The sequence below is a fragment of the Mytilus trossulus genome, chromosome 3 (genome assembly GCF_036588685.1).
Source record: "Mytilus trossulus isolate FHL-02 chromosome 3, PNRI_Mtr1.1.1.hap1, whole genome shotgun sequence".
In the NCBI taxonomy this organism is placed as follows: domain Eukaryota; kingdom Metazoa; phylum Mollusca; class Bivalvia; order Mytilida; family Mytilidae; genus Mytilus; species Mytilus trossulus.
The window spans coordinates 49,829,597-49,849,087 of NC_086375.1; the positions used below are offsets into that span (position 1 = coordinate 49,829,597).

Sequence of the window (19,491 nt, forward strand, 5' to 3'; positions counted from 1 at the left end):
TATATAATATAAACAACATAAATATTACTAAATTATACTGAAAAAATGAAACGGGACGAAGAAAGACCGACAGAGATAAGGATTATGATGATAATGATGCGCGTTTTACCTATGTTGACATTATATACTACAAGGAATCGTTTTGATCTCTTTATAAAAATTATAAGGAATCGTTTTGATCTCTTTAAAAAAATTATAAACTTGTTTAACAATTTCCACATTTTGATCTTAGAGAAGCGTTTCTTTTCCAAAACCAAATAGTTATAAGTCCAGATCGCAGCCTTTCAGAGCAAGCTAAGACTATTTAAAAAACAAAATAACCCTTTCATTCCTATAGAAAGGACAATCAAAGAAAAATAGCGCATGTCCTCAATATCCAAACCACATTTACATCTTGAATCAGTTATAATGTTAATAGCTCTATAAAACAAGTAACAATTCAAAAAGGGTGCTGCACATCTAAATTGGGTTAAGATTACATTCAATTTTCTATGAAAAATGTTTTGATTGATTCACAGTTCGAATGTCATGCTAAGAAATTTCCTCCTTTGAAATTCTGGAAATATCCCATAGAGCAAATTACATGGATGATTAATATTGACCATTTGGTATATGGTCGTGTTCTTAGCGAGACGTACATAAAGGTCATAAATTAATTTGTTTAATGAAATTAAATCTGTATCTACTAATGGGTGCCGTAGGAGGTCCACCGGAATTTTTAGCTAGGACTTCTTGGCATGTCGTGATATATACACCTGGAAAAAAGTATTGCAACACCAAATTCAAATTCAAATTAAAAAAAACACTTTTTATTTTTTTGTGATATAATTTGGTAAAATAGAATTAGTTAAATATTATTTAAGTATCACCTCAGTTTAATCAATAAATATCGACTCGATAAGTTTTTATCTGCACATGCAGCTACTGTACCCGTAAACGGCAGCAAAACAGGTGTTTTAATCCTCATTGTTTTCAACACTTTAAATAAGCAAGTTTTGAAGTTATGTTATTGACACCTTGTAATAGGTGCTCGACAACTCTTAACTGCAGCAAGATGGCAGATTATAAGCATAAGAGAAGTAGGGATGTCGCTGAAACAACTGAATGTATTGTTGGTCATCACCATTCCACTATAAGTCGTTTTGAGAATAAAAATCAGGCAATAAACGTTGTTAAAGACCTTCGGAGACAAAGAAGACCCCCTATACCATTTGCTAGGGAAAATTAGGCATAATGAAGGTTGGTCAGAAGGAAACCCATTGCATACAATACAATCCTAAAAAGAGAGTGGTGGGTATACATGAGCCTTTTAACGAGAACTGTTCGAGATCGACTCATCGGTACTGGTTATCGGGCGATAAGACCATTTCGGATACCTTTGCTTACCAGCAGACACACAGTTTTCCGTATCCAATGTAGTGCAGAGCTCACCAAAGTTGAAAATTAGCATCGTGGAGGAAGATCCATTGTTCCTATAGAATTCGGTTTATCTTCCTTTGCCCGATCGTAGCCCGGATTTGAACCATATCGAGCATATATGGGACACTATTGGGCGTAAAGTGCGCGAAAGGACACCACAGTTCAAACACATCATGAAATAAACAATGCCTTTCGTCATAAATGGTTGCTGCTACCTTAGAAACAAATTAGTCGATTTATGGCAGGAATCAGAAGACGTTGTGATGCGGTTATCCGTTTGAATGGAGGCTGCGCACAAAGAACTAATTCTTTGGCGTATAACGATCACTCATGATGTGGACAGTCATCGGAAGATTAATTTTAAAATGTCTGACATTGTAATGTTCGACTACAACAATAGTTGTAAAATGCATTTTTTGTACAAAAAACACTTCATTTTGTTATCAAAATTGTGGTTATATATTTTTTTTTTTAAAACATGTTTTGTTCGTTTAAATGCCAATGTTATCATAAACTATGTTTCAATAATATTATACAAATATTTTACTATATTTCCTCCAAAAAAAGAGGTTGATTTTTCAAGTTTTTAAAAAATCAAGGTGTTGCAATACTTTTTTCCATGTGTGTATTTAGTTCCATTTTGAATTCTGATAATGTGTCTACATTTCGAGCTGTTCATTTTGTTGAAAGGTTTAATTGTCGAGAGGATAAATGATAGGGAAGTCATTGTCGACTTACAAAATGGTAAGATACTATCTTGTTCAATTCGCACGGGATATAGTGTTGTACTTTGATTTTTAGGCAACATACATAGTCATGAGCATTATTATTCTGAAAATTATAAAACCAATGAAGTTTTCTTCTTTTTCTTCGTTCCTCAAAAGTTTCCCAACAAACTTCTTTTAAGATGGTCACAGAATATGTGAAAAGAGGTAATCTTGTTACAAATCGTGCAGCCTCAAGTTGTAGCTATTCTTTTTCCGCAATTGTCCTATACTTCAGTTGCATTTTCAAATTTTGGTGATACTTAATATAATTTACAAAATTTATGTTGGCCTATTTAATATTTGTGTTTTCACAGTGCATTCCGATGCTTTTTAACACTAATTGATATATTTTCAACATGATTGTTCTATTTTGCGTCACTTCTAAATGTAACCCTTAGATGCTTATGATATCGCACACTCGGCATTTGTTTAATTGCTTATAACAAAATTAAGATCTTGTATATAATTATTTGAGAACATCAGTATTTCTGGGGTTTTTTTCAGGAGTGAAAGACATAAACAACTAAAAGAAGCTAACTGTTCAGTAATATCGTTAATGTATATGATATACAATAATTTACCAAGAACTAATCCTTGGGGGTAAACCAGCTGAAACATTGCAAAAAGTCGAGGATGATTATAATGACAACCGGTTGTTTTCTTCGATAAAGGTAGCTATGCCTATAGTGAACCTATTCAACAGATTTCTCTCAATGGTGTTTGTTTTCATTTAAATTTAGTTAACCAATATGCCAAACTTTGCCAAAAGCCTTCAAAAAATCACAAAAAAAAATAACAGTAAATTTCATGAGTTTTTGATGAGTATGTTGAAGATTTCAATAATTTTGACATATTTTTTTTTTGCTGATACTTCTCCATCGATGAGTTTACTCAATCAGTAATCTTGCAAATGCCAAACACGTTAACAAGTGGTCAACCTATTCATTCAGAAACCATTTATTCCATATAGAAGTCGATCAACGATTTCAACCGTTTTACTTCTTTCTAGATAACCTTTTGTAGATTTTGCAATTATTGCTGACAATTTCACTTTTTAAGTATGTTTTCGAGGTATTCTGGAAAACAACTAAAATTGATGACCACATCCTGGCTCACTTCTTGACAGTAGATATATATACATACTTTATCTAGCTTGATTTCCTGGTTCACTGCTTACCAGTAGCCGTATAGAGACTATATCGTCAAGTCGAAAATATTTGTAAGCTACGTTTTAAGAAACTTTTGGCTTGTTTATTATGCAGCAGTAGTATATTGTTGTGTTGTGTTTTTATTTTATCATTTATTTATTATCTCATGCTACTTATTGTGAGTTTTTCTCTTCTAGACACTTTAATTTTATTTTTTTCCTTTACTTTTAAAGTATTCATCTTTTGTTGTCTACTTTTGTAAATAGGAAAGATTTTAATAGCTTATCCAATTATTTTCCAATCATCGAGGGAATTGTAATTTGCATTGATAAATGCATTTCTAAATATTAGAAATATTGCTTACACCAAGATATGACAAGGTTAAATTTCTGCAATCGTCAACAACAGTAATGTTGGACTGTTAAAGGGGGACTAGCTGTCAATTTTTTGTGCACCGATTTGACTCTTAGACTAATTTTCATATTTGATTTATAACAATGTAAAACATTTATCCAAACTATTGAGAGTCTTCATGAAATAGGCAGCTTACAGTTTATGGGCTCGATAATATGTAGCTTCGTTTCGTGTGTATTTTATTCTAGACCATGGCATCTAATTAAACATTCAGTTGACCTCCGAACACCTCCAATGACCATTTAAGCGATATAAACATAAATGTAGATATAAATAGATAAAGCGACCTCGTGCAATTAGATTTTTCTAGGTCTGTCTTATTTCATATCATAGATAAAAATAATAATATCAGAAAATATTCATTTAAGGTAGATAGAGTGTCCTCCTCCATCTTGGATTTAGAAATAAAAGAAAACAAGGTCTAAAATGTGCAAATTTTGAGAGTAATATGAAATTCATGTGTAAGAATTTTCTATTTCAATATAGAAAATGACATGTTTTATCATACTTATGGTTGTATTTTACCAAAAAACAGAACACGTTTGTTTGATTAATTGTTTTCCAACTTAGCCACATAAGGGAAAGCAAAACAATTACAAGGGCAGATAATTCAGATAAAGGTACTTTTACAATAGTTTGTGTTAGGAATTTACCTATTTTAGTATGTAGCAAGAAAACGGGTCCGGTGACACTATTTTTCTTTTTCTTAACTAAAAGCAAACTATTGAAGCTATCTTCAATCATACTATATAATCACTACTGAAATAGATAATTTGTAAATCTTGTATCGGCTGGTTATAAAAAAACAACACCCAAAACAGTAATAAAAGAATCTTCCACGTTTTGCAATAAATGGGATAATTTAAATGTTTGCAATGATAATTATTGAATTTTAATTTTCATGTATTCAAGTGAACCTTAATGATGATCCTTAATTTTCAAAATAAATGTGCAATATTTTATTATGATCTTACCCTGTCTATTTTAGTTATGCTGACCTCAATGCATTATTCTGAGTAACAGCTTGGTTTCAAAAGTTGAAGGTAAATGTAAACAAATGGTAATTGCTATTAAAAATGCAGTTTCGCAATTTTATGGCTGAGACCGGGACTGTACGTCGTCTTTTTGCAACAATATCACATTTGTCATATTCTTATCTCCAGTTTGAAGATGACCAAATCTAAAAAAGTAAACACAAGCACGTGTTTTTGTTCTATTTATATAAAAAAGTTATATAACTATATAAATTTAACAATGAGTTGAAATCGCGGCGAGATTCCTCCAGACAGGACTGGAGGAGATGTTGTGTTGCGAGAGTAAGAACGGTTTTCACATAGAGGTAATTACATTTAACGAGCTGCAACTTTTAGCATGTTTGATAAAATTTAATTGGTTTTGTAAAAAATATGATCACATGTTCTGTACTTACACTTGTTACAAATTAAAAGAACCAGTTTTCCCATCAGTGTATCTATAAGATGAAAAACTATACTTAATATATATGCAGTTATGGGCGAACATTAGGACTTTTGTTCTAAAAAATGGCAATTATTTTACATAAGTTTTCACAGTTTATGTAAATATAACTGTTATGAAACGTTGTGTTACACAAGGGGTTTCATGAAGAAGTGATTTTCTAGATAGTAAGGATTGAAACCTAATGATATGAGGTTGGCCAGTTACTGAAAAGTAATTCAGATATTCTGAGAAAACATTTGTCAGAAAAGAAAGAGTTCTTTGGATTAATTTGGCTTAAAATTAGCGATTAACGTACATTTTTTTGTAAGTAGTGTAATACTAATCAGTGATAATGTTCAATTTTTTGTAGTTGTATGCTGAGACTACTATAACACTGTGTTATAGTAGTCTCAGTTGTATGTCATCCCATTTATCATGTTTATCTCTGATCTAACAAACAATGACTATAATTACCATGATCACTAATATAAATAAGTTAAAGCATGCATATGGAGGTACGGACTTGTATGACTACTGGTCAGTTACATTTACAAATTACATGTACAGTATATAATTGTATAGCAATACAATATATCCTACAGAAAGTAACCAAAAGTTAGCGTTCAATAAATTATATTATTGCACTAGTGCAATAAGATCTCCACATTTCATGACGTCATCAACGACAAAATCTTAGTTTAAACCAATTTGTACTTTCAAATATTATATTGCTATACAATAAACGGGTTATTGAATGAATATTGGGGAATATTGTCCTTGTAGAACATATATTGCAAGCTCGTGCAATATAAAATTCTACTCGGGACAATATTCCCTAATATTCATGCAATAACCCTATATTATAGCATGTTAATGTGAATCCAGAAATTCCATGTAGGGGGCCCATTGTCTGCCTAAAGATGGTGTCATGCCCTAGTCATTCTTTAGTGATTCCCTATATAATCCACCAAATTTGTCCCACATCAAAGTCTGCAAATAGTAAAAAAATAATGGACCTATGAGCTACAGTTCCGCAGCTACCTTCGGTCTATATGCACTTTCAAAAAACATATGACCCTTCTATCCAATTCCATGTTTACTGTTTGTTAGCTATAGGTTTCATAGAGGTAAACAATACCAAGCTATTATATAAGTGATTTAGAATTATATTTTTTGAGGCAGTCCTTTGCTTAAGCATGTTAAGTGAAAATAAGATACATGTAAACAGGCTATTATTTGAACTTGGAATTATTTTTAATTATGGAATTTGCATAATTTCTTGTGTTTATAATTTTTGATGAATTCCATGTTTATTTGGTATTATAATCTTTTGAGCGGTAAATAACACTTTCCATACAATGTATTATGGTTAGCTAGTGTTGTGCGCGGCACAGTACATTCTATTGAAAATATACTATTTTCTTTGTAATAGAAAGTGTTGTGTGCAGCACAGAACATTTCAGTACAAAATAGACATGGAATTTATTTTAAAAATTCAATAACAAGAAATCAAGCAAATTCCATAATTAAAAATAATTCTAATTTTACATAATAGCCTATTATGTCATGCATGTATTCTTCGATAAAATACACGACAGTTGGAAGGATATACAATGTTTATTTATACTTACACTGTACTATAACTCAGTGTTAAAACTGGTCATATCAAGAGACAACAATTATATTCACTTATATCCATGGCAAATTTTGAAATGTTTAAGTATTGGAGACATTCATGACAACTTTTCCCCCTCTTATATATATACAATGTATTTGAAGGGCAATAATTTTTATAATATTAAAATCCTTCATGATAATAATTAAATAGTTGATTGATCTGCAATAAAACAGTAGAAACATATATTTATATGAAAAAAAGTAACATATTACATGTATTTATTGAAAATTAATAGGTTTACAAAAATGTAAATTTTCATATATGAATGTGTACATGTATATGTACAAATGTACATGTATGTATCAAATTGAAATTTCTACCTTTGGTATACTAGCTCCCATACAGAAAAAAAAGATCACTAGGCTAACTGCATTGCTCAACTGGCCGCCAGTTGAGCTAACAGTTGAGGGCTAGCTGGCCATCAGTTGAGCAAATAGTTCAGGGCCAGTTGAGGGCTAGCTGGATTTTTGCCATGCAAATTAGGTAGCCCTCAACTATCAATGCTCAACTTTATGCAAATAAGTTGAGCAATGTTGAGAAAATTGCATAGGTGTGGGTTAGGTGTCCAACAGTTGAGCAATCAGAGTTGATGAGGGCTACCTGGCCAACAGTTGAGTAATTAGAGTTGAGGGCTACCTGGCCAACAGTTGAGGACCAGGTCATTAAAAGTTGAAGGCTATGTGGCTAATAGATTCAGGTCATTAAAAATTGAGGGCTAGGTCCTTAAAAAATTAGCATTATGTGGTAATTGCAAATTGATGAGTCTTTGACTACATAAAATTGTAGAAAAAATAAATTAAAATTGTGTATTTTTATAGCCAAAATACTGCTGAAAAATCTCAACTCACAACAGACTACATGAATGCTTTATCTTTGGTTTTTAGAAGTTGTATAGCAAATTAGAATAGATCTCTAGTTTTATACCACATTCATTATATAAAAATCTTCTTATTTTATTAGTAATACATTCTTAAACAAATTGTCTTACACATTTTGACAATATATAAATTAATGCATAAATATATTGTCTCAATTTTTTCTTCACTCTTTCAAGCTGATCATTTTATAAAGATAACACTTTAAATATTACTATTTTGAACTAAAAGAGCATAATTATACACTTATTCAAAATGGTGGAAATCGAATCTTATCCAATGTACTTACCAAAAGATGTTTCAAGAAATATGTGTTAAAACATCAATCTTCCTAAATCCAAGAGTCATGTCATCAAAAGAATACACTGCACTTTTCAATGTCAATACAGTTATTTGTAACTCTTTCATCTACATTCATTGTAAAATTCATATTTTATTCATGATAGCTAGGAGACATCTTTGCTTGCCATGTGCATGCTCAAACCCTGTTCAAATTTTAAATGTTTGATTTTGTTTAAGGTATTGTGACAGTGTGATCACTTTGAGAATTATCCCTAATAATAACTGCTAATTACACAAATCTTGAATATTTGATATATCTTATTATTTAAGAAATACTGTTTGTTTTTTATTTTTTATGTCAAAGATTTAGTTAAGTTAAAATACAGAAAAATGTATAAAAACATGTGCTTCCCTTAATTTTGCCTCAAACTTTGTGTACATTTATAATAATACTTCCTGTCTATTTGCACTAAAGACAGATAAAACAGATGTCACATAACATTTATATCACCTGGTCATATTTCTAATTGCTCAACTTTTGCTCATCTATAGAAAAAAATCAAAGTCTAAACACTCAACTTTTCCTCAACTACAAAAGTTTCAAAGTCTGAATGCTCAATTTTTGCTCAACTATATGAAAATTAAAGATCAATTGCTCAACTTTTCCTCAACTTAATGGCCAGCTTCAGTTGAGGGCCAGTTGAGCGACATATATCCAACATTTAGTGCTTGGCCAGGTTTGAGTTGAGCTAAGATGCTCAACACCTAGCCCTCAACTATTTTGCTTAAAACAGCTAGCCCTCAACTGTCCGCCACATGGTTATCAACTGGCCCTCAACTTTCTTTTCTGTAGGGGAGTACATTGTAACAACAGTACAAATGGCATTGTGAAGAGCTATTTTATTGAAGGCATTATAGAAAACAAACAAAACAAAAAAGCCTTTAGGCTGCCCTGTCCTGACTTATGACTCAGTGATCCTGGTGTGGTTACATGAGTGAGTAGATGAAAGGTCTAGATATGCATGGCCTAACCAAAGACACCAAAGGCAATGTTTGAATTTTTTATTGGTTAATTTTTACAAATAGTCACTCCTCTGAAACAACATGTACATATAAGTAGTTAAATGAATCTTAGAAAATATAAATTTAAATGTTGGGACTTGACAAATGAATCTTAGAAAATATAAATTTAAATGTTGGGACTTGACAAATGAATCTTAGAAAATACCTGTACATGTACAAATTTGTACATAATGTACATTTATGACTCAGTGGCAGATTGAGGGGGGGGGGGGGGCTATACATTTATGTTTTTTTCTATAATTTTTACCTTTTCCACTCCAAACTTTGTCTATTTTGGGGGATTTTTATAAAAATCTCGGATCCACATTTGTACGATGTATCAAGTTTAAGATTATTGAAATGAATAAAACATTGCATTTAACATGTTTAATTCACACAATATGTTCATATAATTGAGATTTTTTTTTATTCTTAATGTTTTTTAATTATACTGTTTTAGAAACAATTTAAATGAATCAATGCTAACAGCAAAGACAAGGAGCACAGTATCGTCGTTGGTTACAGTGGTCCTCCTCAGTAGAGTTCAAGTAATACAGACACCACGAATAGTCAGAAATCAGCATACAACTGAACAGAAAAGGTAGAAATTCATATACAATATTTTCATCCAAAATATACTCCACAAACTTGTAATAATAAAACAACAACATGGACAACTTATTGTCACTAGATAAAATAAATGATATTAATAAGCCATTTGACAAGATTTAAATATTCCAGGCTATACACATATGCATGTTATCACTATATTTTTTAAGAGATGACAATAAACTCATCATAGATACCAGGACTAAATTTAGTATATACGCTAGACGCGTGTTTCGTCTACAAAAGACTCATCAGTGACGCTCGAATCCCAAAAAGTTGAACATTGTTTAAAATGCCAAATAAAGTACGAAGTTGAAGAGCATTGAGGACCAAAATTCCAAAAAGTTTTGCCAAATTCAGCTAAGGTAATCTATGCCTGAGTATTAGAAAAGCAAAAGAACTCAACTTCAATAATATATGTTTCATAAATGGAAAATACTATTAAAGAGACAGATATAAGACCCAAGTTTTTGGAGGCCAGATAATAACTATTTTTGATACCAGTTTTTCCTCTTGATCAACTTATTTTATGTTCTTTTCAGTGAAGTATTATCAATTCCAATGAATATACAAAAAGCTAAAGAAGAGGCCCTATGGGGTATGTTTATAGCTGATGCCTTGGCTATGCCGGTACACTGGTACTATAACCCTGATGATATTAAAGATGGTTATGGAGGATGGCTGACAGGATACAGGGAACCAGAAAAAAAGCACCCATCCAGTATACTTACCATATCAGCTGTTGGTATGATCTTGATCTATTTAGAAATATGTAAATGGAAGCAGACTATATGTATAACAAAAAAGAGGGTTTCTCCTAAATGTTTTTATTTAACAACAATGTAAGTTAATTGTACATAGCCAGATTCTTAACAACATAAAACAACCGAGTACATCAAAGAAGACATCTACATGTACCTTGTAAAGGTCAACAGATAGATTTAACAAAGACAATTTTCTTACTTTTTTCAATCTTTGATTTGTCCTAAGTCTATGGTTCAAATGTATGTAATCTTTTTTAACTTCAAAATCATGAGATGGCCCTCTTAGAAATATTTTCTAGATGAAAATTTGTGGAAAATAGATACAAGAAAATGTGGTTTGAGTGTCAATGAAACAACTTCCCATGCAAGTCAATACATGTAAAAGTAAATCCTTATAGTGATTACAGGTCAAAGTACAGCCTTCACACCAAACAGCATGTTTTATACTTAAAAGGGCCCCAAAAATGACTAAGGTACATTTAGCTCATTTAAACAGGAAAAAGAACAGTCTAATTATCTATAAGAATAATGAGAAACACTCAATTGATATTGTTTATCATCATATTATATCTTGCTTGTTGCATTTATGAGTTTAGATTGACAGTTCTGATCATTTCAAGTATTTCTCTGGTATTGAATAGTTAAACCAAATTTGTGTATTTAATGTGTAATATTGTCCAAATACAAACACAAATGGAAGTTTTTAACGACCCTGACTGGCTATACAGCCCTTGCACGGTCGGTATCCAAATAACCCAATATTGTATGTAATTTGTAATTTATAAGAAATATTTCTATTTATAGGAGGAAGTGGCAGGAGTGGATGGGAAAGTAAAACAAAACCAGTCATTGGTCATGTGATCCTACACAATAAACTTAAATACTGGACTAGTAGGGACCAGTCTGTCCATTATCACCAAGGTAACATAAATACTTGACCGTCAGGTATCTGTACATTTACATAGAGATTAATAGATGGCCTTTTCCATATCAGCCTGGGTATCATCCCGAGACCCCCATATCAGCCCGAGACGGAGTCGAGGCACTGATATGGGTCGAGGGATGATACCCAGGCTGATATGGAAAAGGCCATGTATTAATCGCTTTATCATATACTTCCGACAATATTTTTATGTAAGGCAAATAAACAAATGCAACAACTAAAACAGTCAAAAACTTTAGAAGTTAAGTTATGAATCAAATATACTATATTTGTCCAACAAAAGCATCACTACCTCCATATATATGTATGGTGACATTTTCTATAGAGGCACTTTGAAACATTGAAAATTTGGAAGAGTTTTATGATCATTATTACTCCAGGTTTGTTGTACTGTAAAATGATCCATAATTGCCAATGGCATTTGTTAGCAAGTACTTAACTATCCCCACAAAAGTTCATGTACATTTTGACATCATCATAAAAAATATCTGACGTCACAATGGAAAGGTAAACAACGATACCGAAAACACCGAAAGTAACTTGCATGAGAAGCACTGTTATGGGGTTTTGCACGAGACGCCCCTGATATGGGTTATCAGACTGGGCTGATATGGGTTATCAGCCTGGTGGGAAATTATGGCTTGTGTACTTCCGTTCGTTACACATATGCAAAAGCTATCATATTAATGCTAAGTATATGATAAATACACATACAACCCATACATTATGAACTGGTAGGGATCAGTATGTACATAATGATCCATAATTACCAAGGTAACCTAAATACTTGACCTTAATTAGGATTTAAAAATCGAAACATGAAAAAAAATATAGCTGTTATGAACATAATGAAAGGTGACCAATATCACAATAGTACCAAATAAATACTTTACATTTGGTCATAGTTTATCTGCATTATTTAAGGACCATTATAATGATCAAAAGTTGTGAAAGTTATTCAAGTTATTCACACACAATGGAAATGATCTGTTTTGACAACTGTCAAAGTTGTCAAAGATTAAGTACAGGTTAAAGGTCAAAATCTTCTTAGGTAAATTTGTTTTTACTAATTACTTAATAAAGATAAAAATGTATCCTTAATTCTGTAATTAAGCACAACATTGTACAAACTTATCAGTGGCCAAACCAGAACTTTTTAAAAGGGGTACCCACTAACTGACCTTGGGGTGGGTGAGGGGGGTGTCTCCAGTCATGCTAATGTGACTCCCTGTATAATCAAGAAATTTTTTCCCATAAAAGGGGGAGGCTTAGCAGAGTAAAAAGGAGTAAAAAATAAAGACTGGTGGCCTTGTAGTCAGAATAATTGTGTCAGACTGTTAAACTACCAGGTTAAAAATTTGACTCATTTGATATACAAAAATCAAAACTGCTTAGTACTTTGTCTATCAACTACAAAGCAGTGTTTATATGCAAATCACTTTAACACATATTAAAAAGAAGATGTGTTATGATTGCCAGTGAGACAACTCTCCACAAGAAACTAAAATAACACAAAAATTAACAACTATAGTTCACTTTACATCCTTCAACAATGAGAAAAGCCCATACCGCATAGTCAGCTATGAAAGGCCCCCAAATGACAATGTAAAACAATTCAAATGAGAAAACAAACAGCCTCATTTATTTACAAAAAATGAACAAAAAACAAATATGTAACACATAAATAAACGCGTACGACAACCACTGAATTACAGGCTCCTAACTTGAGACAGAAACATATATATTCTTTTCCTGAATCTATATTTAATTTGCCACTAGAATTTGCCACTAAAGATACCTCATTTTAATATGAGTCAATTGTTTGTTTAGAAGGACCCTAAACTATCTACATGTATGCCTGTATATATGAAGTCAAAACAGAAAATGTGTCAACTGCTGCATGAAAATTTAAGACGATATTATATTGTGCTTTGTGTTACAAGAAAATATATTTTTTTTATCTTGCTTACATAAAGAGCTGCATATTTTTGAATGTTTAATAGCAATGAATGTATTCGATTAAACATTAGCATTTATATTAGTTTTATAATGATAGATATAGGAAGATGTGGTGTGAGTGCCAATGAGACAACTCTCCATCCAATGTCAGTTAGTTATTGCCAAACTGATGAAACCAGTCAACAGCTATGACTTTTAAATCTGAATTTAGTTGAAATAGGCTCCTTTAGCACTGATGAGTTTTACATACTTCTGGCATACAACATCTTTTAAAATACCTGGTATAAGTTTCTATGATGAGTTTATGTTTTTCAGGTATGAAAGCAGGGGACAGTACTCTAAACAGTTTGACAGCGTTAGAGTGTTTGAAGACTATGTCAAGAGTAGATCCTAACACCATTATACCATCACGTGATTTGCGGGGCATGGTTTTGGAGGACTATGTAAAGTTTATGACCACACCTGGTACACATAATGATACCTATGCAGAATCTTTTCACAGATCATTCTTCAAAGACTGGGTTTTAGAGAATCAGCCCCCTAAAACTGCTGAAGATCTCTTAGAATGGACTGAAAACAGGTAAAACTAACCAGTAACTGGAATATACAGGCCTCCCTTATTGTGCTTTATGATAAATGCATCTATAGACTTTTTTCTCAAATATTTGCTTGCTAGGTTCACCACCCTCTTCCCCCTCCTCCTTTTCAAATTCTGGGATCTGCACCCTGCAGAATATTTGCAATAGATTAATAGAGAAATATGGGAGATTCATTAAAAGGATGTTTTTGGAAAACTGCTTGAAAAAGAGAGGCAAAAGATAACTAGGGGAAATTTAAAGTCATGAGTGGAAAGCAATCTGACAAGGTCATAGTAAAAACTGGACAAAAGACCAAAAGACAAACAACCATATACAAAACATAAAATAGAAAACTCAACACTGAGCAACAAGATTTACTTAGGTAGATTATCATTGGATCACTTCAACAAGATTAATCTTGCTTGAGCCAGTATGGCAAAAGTTAGAACAACAATTGAGCTGAGATGACTAATGATAATTTGTTTATCTCTATTTTACCCAAGACAACATTGTTTTAAATTTCTTAGTCATCCTTAGTTTCAAGCATAAAAAAATCATTTTTCTTGACTGTGCTCAGAATGGAAATTATAAGTCAGTAAAATCAAAGGAAAATTTCATGAAATAGCGAAAAATTATAAATATTACATGTCTGTTTTATAGGTTCAAGAGTAAATCAGGACAATCTGACTCCCAGCTGATTGTAATAGGTGCTTTAGTCCCGGCTGTACCATGGGTTGTTCACTATGCAGACAAACCAGAGGATGATTGTGTCAAGGCAACAATAGATATCATTAAGCTAACACACCCCGAAGAATCTTTGATACCATATATTGAAATCTATGCACGTCTTCTTCATAGAGTATTAAATGGAAAGGATCTGACTGAGGAAGTCAAGAATTTTATTGGCCATAAAAAACTGGGTGGAGCACCAAAGAGAAAGACAGTGGAAACGTTACTTGAAAAAGCCAAAGAGTTAGTTGAATACTGTAGAATTCATGTTCAATCTTATCTAATTCTTAACAGTGGATTTTTATCTAATGTGTGTAGATAGAGAACACTAAATATTTTTTTAAATGGAGACAAACATGGCTTTCTATTACACTGTCAAAAAAATTATATTTCATATAATAGTCTGAATGAAATCACAGCAGTTTACTTATACTCAAATATCTTTCACCCATTCTGAATATATGCAAAATATACAAAAGTGAAGACTGAGGATAAGTCATGAAATCTAAAATGAGCAAGACACTGTGTTTGACAATTACTTAGTTAAAATTTCATGATATTTACTCTCAAAAACACCAAATTGAATAGTTTGATTGGTTGATTTCTGAGTTTGAGTATGATATTCACGCTCTAAAGTTTGATGACAAGTTATCAAGTATCTTAATTAATTAAAATCAAGAGAGTATACTTCTTGTTAGTTTAAACAATTAAACAATAAACTATTTTTGAATGAAAATATTTATCTGTAACTTACTCTCAGAGAGTCAGATATAAAAGAAGCAAATAGAATCACAGTTTGATCATATGTAATGTTAAATGGTCCAATAGTACTGCAACTATCTATCTGTAACTTAGATAACTAACTATATTTGACCTAGATTATGTTTTACTTCAGATATCCACTTGGATCAGAGAAACGTTTACAGATATACCAGATGGCCACTGGTAGACTAGGATCAGCCTGCTACATAGAGGGTGCTTTGAGTAGTATGATGTTTCTAGCATTAGAATTTGCAGATCATCCAAATGAAGGGCTGCTAGCCAATGCCAATTGTGGTGGTAGGTAGTTTTCAAAAGAATTTTCCTAAATAACTCTTTACAATGCTTTATGATGGTTAAAAAGATGTGGAAAAATAAGGAGATTAAAATTAAAAGATACCCATAAAGGGGCATTGGCTGTCAAACTCATATTCATCGATTTGACTCAATTTCTCAAATTGGATATAAAACATACTAAAACATATATCCAAATTATAAAAAGTCTAAAATCAACAATTTACCAGGCATGGGCTCAATAATATGTATCAACTTTTAGTGTGTGTTTTTGTCTAGACGCCATCAAATAACCTGTTTAGTGGACCTCTAAAGACTTCAGACAGTAATCTAAGCAATATAAACATAAATATTGATATAAATAGATAGCCAAATGCAATTAAAATTGAGAATGGAAATGGGGAATGTGTCAAAGAGACAACAACCGATCATAGAACAGACAATTGTACTTTTTATGTCTGTTTAATTTCATATTATAGAGACTAATAAAAGCTTAGATGTCTAAATCTATAGATTTTTTCTAAACTTCTGTTAAAGCTTTCTGAGTCAATGTTCTTTCAAATTTCAATATTAAAACTTGGGATCAAGGATCTTGTTTTTTTTTCATTAAAACACATTTAAGGTAACAAAACTGGGGTTCTTTTGAAATAGTTTTGAAGTAGAAACTTTCTTATCAAAGAAAACATTAAACTATAGAATTGGCTTAAATTCAATGGCAGAATTTTTTTTAATAATAACTTCTGAAATATTTAAAAAAAAAAGTGGAGTCAAAGGCCTTATTGTCATGAAACTCAAAAAACCTCAAATTATCCCAACTAATTCAGTATAATTATCAGCCCTTTATTTTACAAGGATATCTTTCTGAACATTTTAAAAACACTTTTAATCACTACATTTTTGGAAAGCTTTATCTTTTCATTTTAAAGGAGTAGGTCCGGTAAAGACCCATTTTTGCCTCAAATTTCAGGTTCATCTGACGAAAGATTTTGACCACTTTGTAAACACTTAAGTGTCTTTTTCATTTGATTCAATTCATTTATGTGAAAGATTATCACTGATTTAGTCATTAAAAACGATCCAATCCAAGCTCAAATATGAAAAATCTACCAAATACGCCGAAAATGTCACTCTTCAGATGGTTTTTAAAAGTGGCCGCATCTGTGTTCATCCACAACCTTTATATATGTTATGCATTATCATCAAATACAACTTCCATTTCAATTTTAAGGATGAACACGAATGTGGCCACTCTCGTTTTACACCGAAACCCTCTAAAATTTAACTTAAATGCTAGAATTGTGGAGATTTCAGTTATTTAGCATGACTTAATGGTACTACTACCCGATATGTGCATTGTATTGTCAAAAACAGCCTATATTTATGTAGCAGAAGCATTCTTCTGTCCAATAAATAACTAAAATTTTACATTTTAACAATTTTGTAAAACTGCTATATTTTGGGGCCAAAAAGGGGTCTTACTGGACCTACTCCTTTTAGGTATTTTTGTTGCCTACTCTATGCTACTTGGAAATATATTTTTAAAATAAAAAAGATATTTTGCAACATGACAGCTAGAGATGCTCACAAAAAAAGACACATGATCTACTTTATTAAGGAAAGAATATGAAAACAAAAGAGGCTATATGTTTTATAGCCATTGGAATGTATTTAAAAGAAGCTAGTTTTGTAAAATAAAGATTCACTGATGTATATATATTGTAGGTGAGAACTGTCACAGGGGAGCAGCTTTAGGAGCACTGCTAGGAGCCTCGGCATCACGGAAAGGGAAACAGATTTCTGATCAATATAAAGAACATCTAGGATCAGCCAAACCACAACTTGTTCAGATATTAGATGCTATGCAATCAAAAATGTAACAAAGTTTTAGCTTGGACAGTCTGTTGCTGTATAATGCTAGTAATTTATTTTCTGTATCTACTTTTTTGTATGTAGGATTTTATAAGCTATTGGTACAATTATTTAACTCAATCTTTAAGCATTGATTAATCTGAATACTTTTTTTTTTATATATATTGTTTTTGTAGATGATTTAGTCCCATTATGCATATTCTAAAGTCCTAATCAATACCTCTCACATTTTTTATTTATTTATTAATTTGGTTATAATTTTGTTTCTCTCAAAGTTTAAACATTAATACCTCATTTCATTATATTTGATATACAAAAATGTATGAATCATAGATGTAAATGTAAAAGTATCATTGTACAAGTTTAAGACTTTTATATAAATAAAATATTTTGTCAATCACAAAGTCATCATTAAAAATATGATTAAAGTTTTTGTCATTTCACCCTGATGTTTATATAAAACTGCTATGCGTTGTTCATCCTTTCATTTTTTCTTTGTAAACTCTGTGAGCTAACACAAAAGTCCTGTATCTTTTTAAGGAAGAGCTTTTTATAATAGCTTTTCTTTGACCAATACTCATTTTTGATGATAAAGACATCATGATAATATATGCTTTATTTCTTGTAATTGCAAACAAACAAATAGATTGGTTTGATATGAACATGATATAAACATGATTTTGATAAACTTATTTTCATTACTTAATAGTAATAACAACAAGAAAATAGATGCAACAAATAGGTCAAAACCTTTAGTAAATGTATTACGAATATAGCAATATCATATCAAAGTATGATTCTAACTATATGATTTATTAAAAAAAAAAAAGGATAACTTAAAACTATAGTTGTTTTGTTTTTGCTCTATAGTGTTACTGATATAGGTTTGAAATTATGCTGAGATAAGATATGAGAGTTTAAAAGATACCAAGGGATGATCAAACTCATTAGTGGAAAAGAACATAAAAAAGATAATTAAAATCTGATCCACATGAATCCCAACAAGAAAAAGGGATAACTCAGGCTCTTGGGATTGGTACCAGATTTTGTTCCACATGAGACCCCTGGTGTGTCAGAAAGGAGACAATACCTTTTTTAATATTGTCACAAACTTTACTTACTGCTGGTAACAGTGATGAGCTTCCTTTATTTGTCTCACCATGGTACCTCATTGATCATTTGTTTACAAGATTATGCATGGTAGGATTGTTTGCCATATTATCTTGACAATACAATACTATCAATTTGATTTCTTAACTCTTTTGGGAGTTCTCAAACTAACCACTTTTGTTTATTATATAAATCGTAACACAGTAAGTTAATGACACTATAGTGCTCAACTCAATATAGATGGTTTGCCCCAGAAAATGTTTACACTGAGCAGAATTTTTGTCACCATGTGTATTTCACCATATGATTTCTTTATTTGAGTTTGACAACTTCTATGAGAATTATGACACTTTATCACTTTTTGTAAAGTAACAAAGTTGTTGTTATTGTTTCGTATGTTATTTTCCAGCGGATTAGTATGAGACAAACTTTGTCACATAATAAACACACAATTATGTATATCATTAGTTTTGCAAGTTTGCTTGTTAGTATGGTAATTAATTGCTCTGAAGTATGTCACATGTAATTTTACAATACAGTGTAGATAAAAAAGAATGTTATAGAGGTCAAATTATTGTGGTCAAGGTTTATAATGAACATACTATTAAATAAAAATACAGGATCTTTGAAAACATTTTCTCTTGACTTTCATTATGATTTAAGGTAGCACAATACAAAGATTTGTTTACTTCCGATCACTAACCTTTGAAATGCTGTAGCTTTCTTATTAATGCATAGAAAATAATAAAAGAGGTATATATAGATAGATAAAAG

General features: G+C 31.4%; 2 protein-coding genes across 3 annotated transcripts in view; one reads left to right on the forward strand and one right to left on the reverse strand.

Moving 5' to 3' along the window:
* Positions 1-19,491, reverse strand: part of LOC134711744 (uncharacterized) — a 405,579-nt gene that overhangs the window by 375,203 nt on the left and 10,885 nt on the right. The gene's annotated exons all lie outside the window — the stretch shown is intronic.
* Positions 4,911-19,331, forward strand: LOC134711742 (uncharacterized). Of its 2 annotated transcripts, none has more exons than XM_063572578.1 (8): positions 4,911-5,087; positions 9,564-9,704; positions 10,255-10,457; positions 11,281-11,397; positions 13,694-13,958; positions 14,617-14,928; positions 15,581-15,744; positions 17,461-19,330. In XM_063572578.1, exons 2-8 carry the CDS (start codon positions 9,583-9,585, stop codon positions 17,613-17,615), a joined length of 1,338 nt encoding a protein of 445 aa, XP_063428648.1. In that variant the 5' UTR covers positions 4,911-5,087; positions 9,564-9,582; the 3' UTR covers positions 17,616-19,330. The 2 variants fall into 2 exon arrangements, with proteins under 2 accessions (XP_063428648.1, XP_063428649.1); XM_063572579.1 differs by lacking the exon at positions 4,911-5,087 and adding an exon at positions 5,173-5,518 and having other exon boundaries at positions 17,461-19,331.

Excerpts from the sequence above, each read along its gene's own strand:
- LOC134711742 (XM_063572578.1), top strand. The coding sequence starts at position 9,583 with ATGCTAACAGCAAAGACAAGGAGCACAGTATCGTCGTTGGTTACAGTG. Across the intron at positions 9,705-10,254 it reads CATACAACTGAACAGAAAAG|TGAAGTATTATCAATTCCAA; the intron begins GTAGAAATTCAT and ends TGTTCTTTTCAG. Across the intron at positions 14,929-15,580 it reads TTACTTGAAAAAGCCAAAGA|ATATCCACTTGGATCAGAGA; the intron begins GTTAGTTGAATA and ends GTTTTACTTCAG.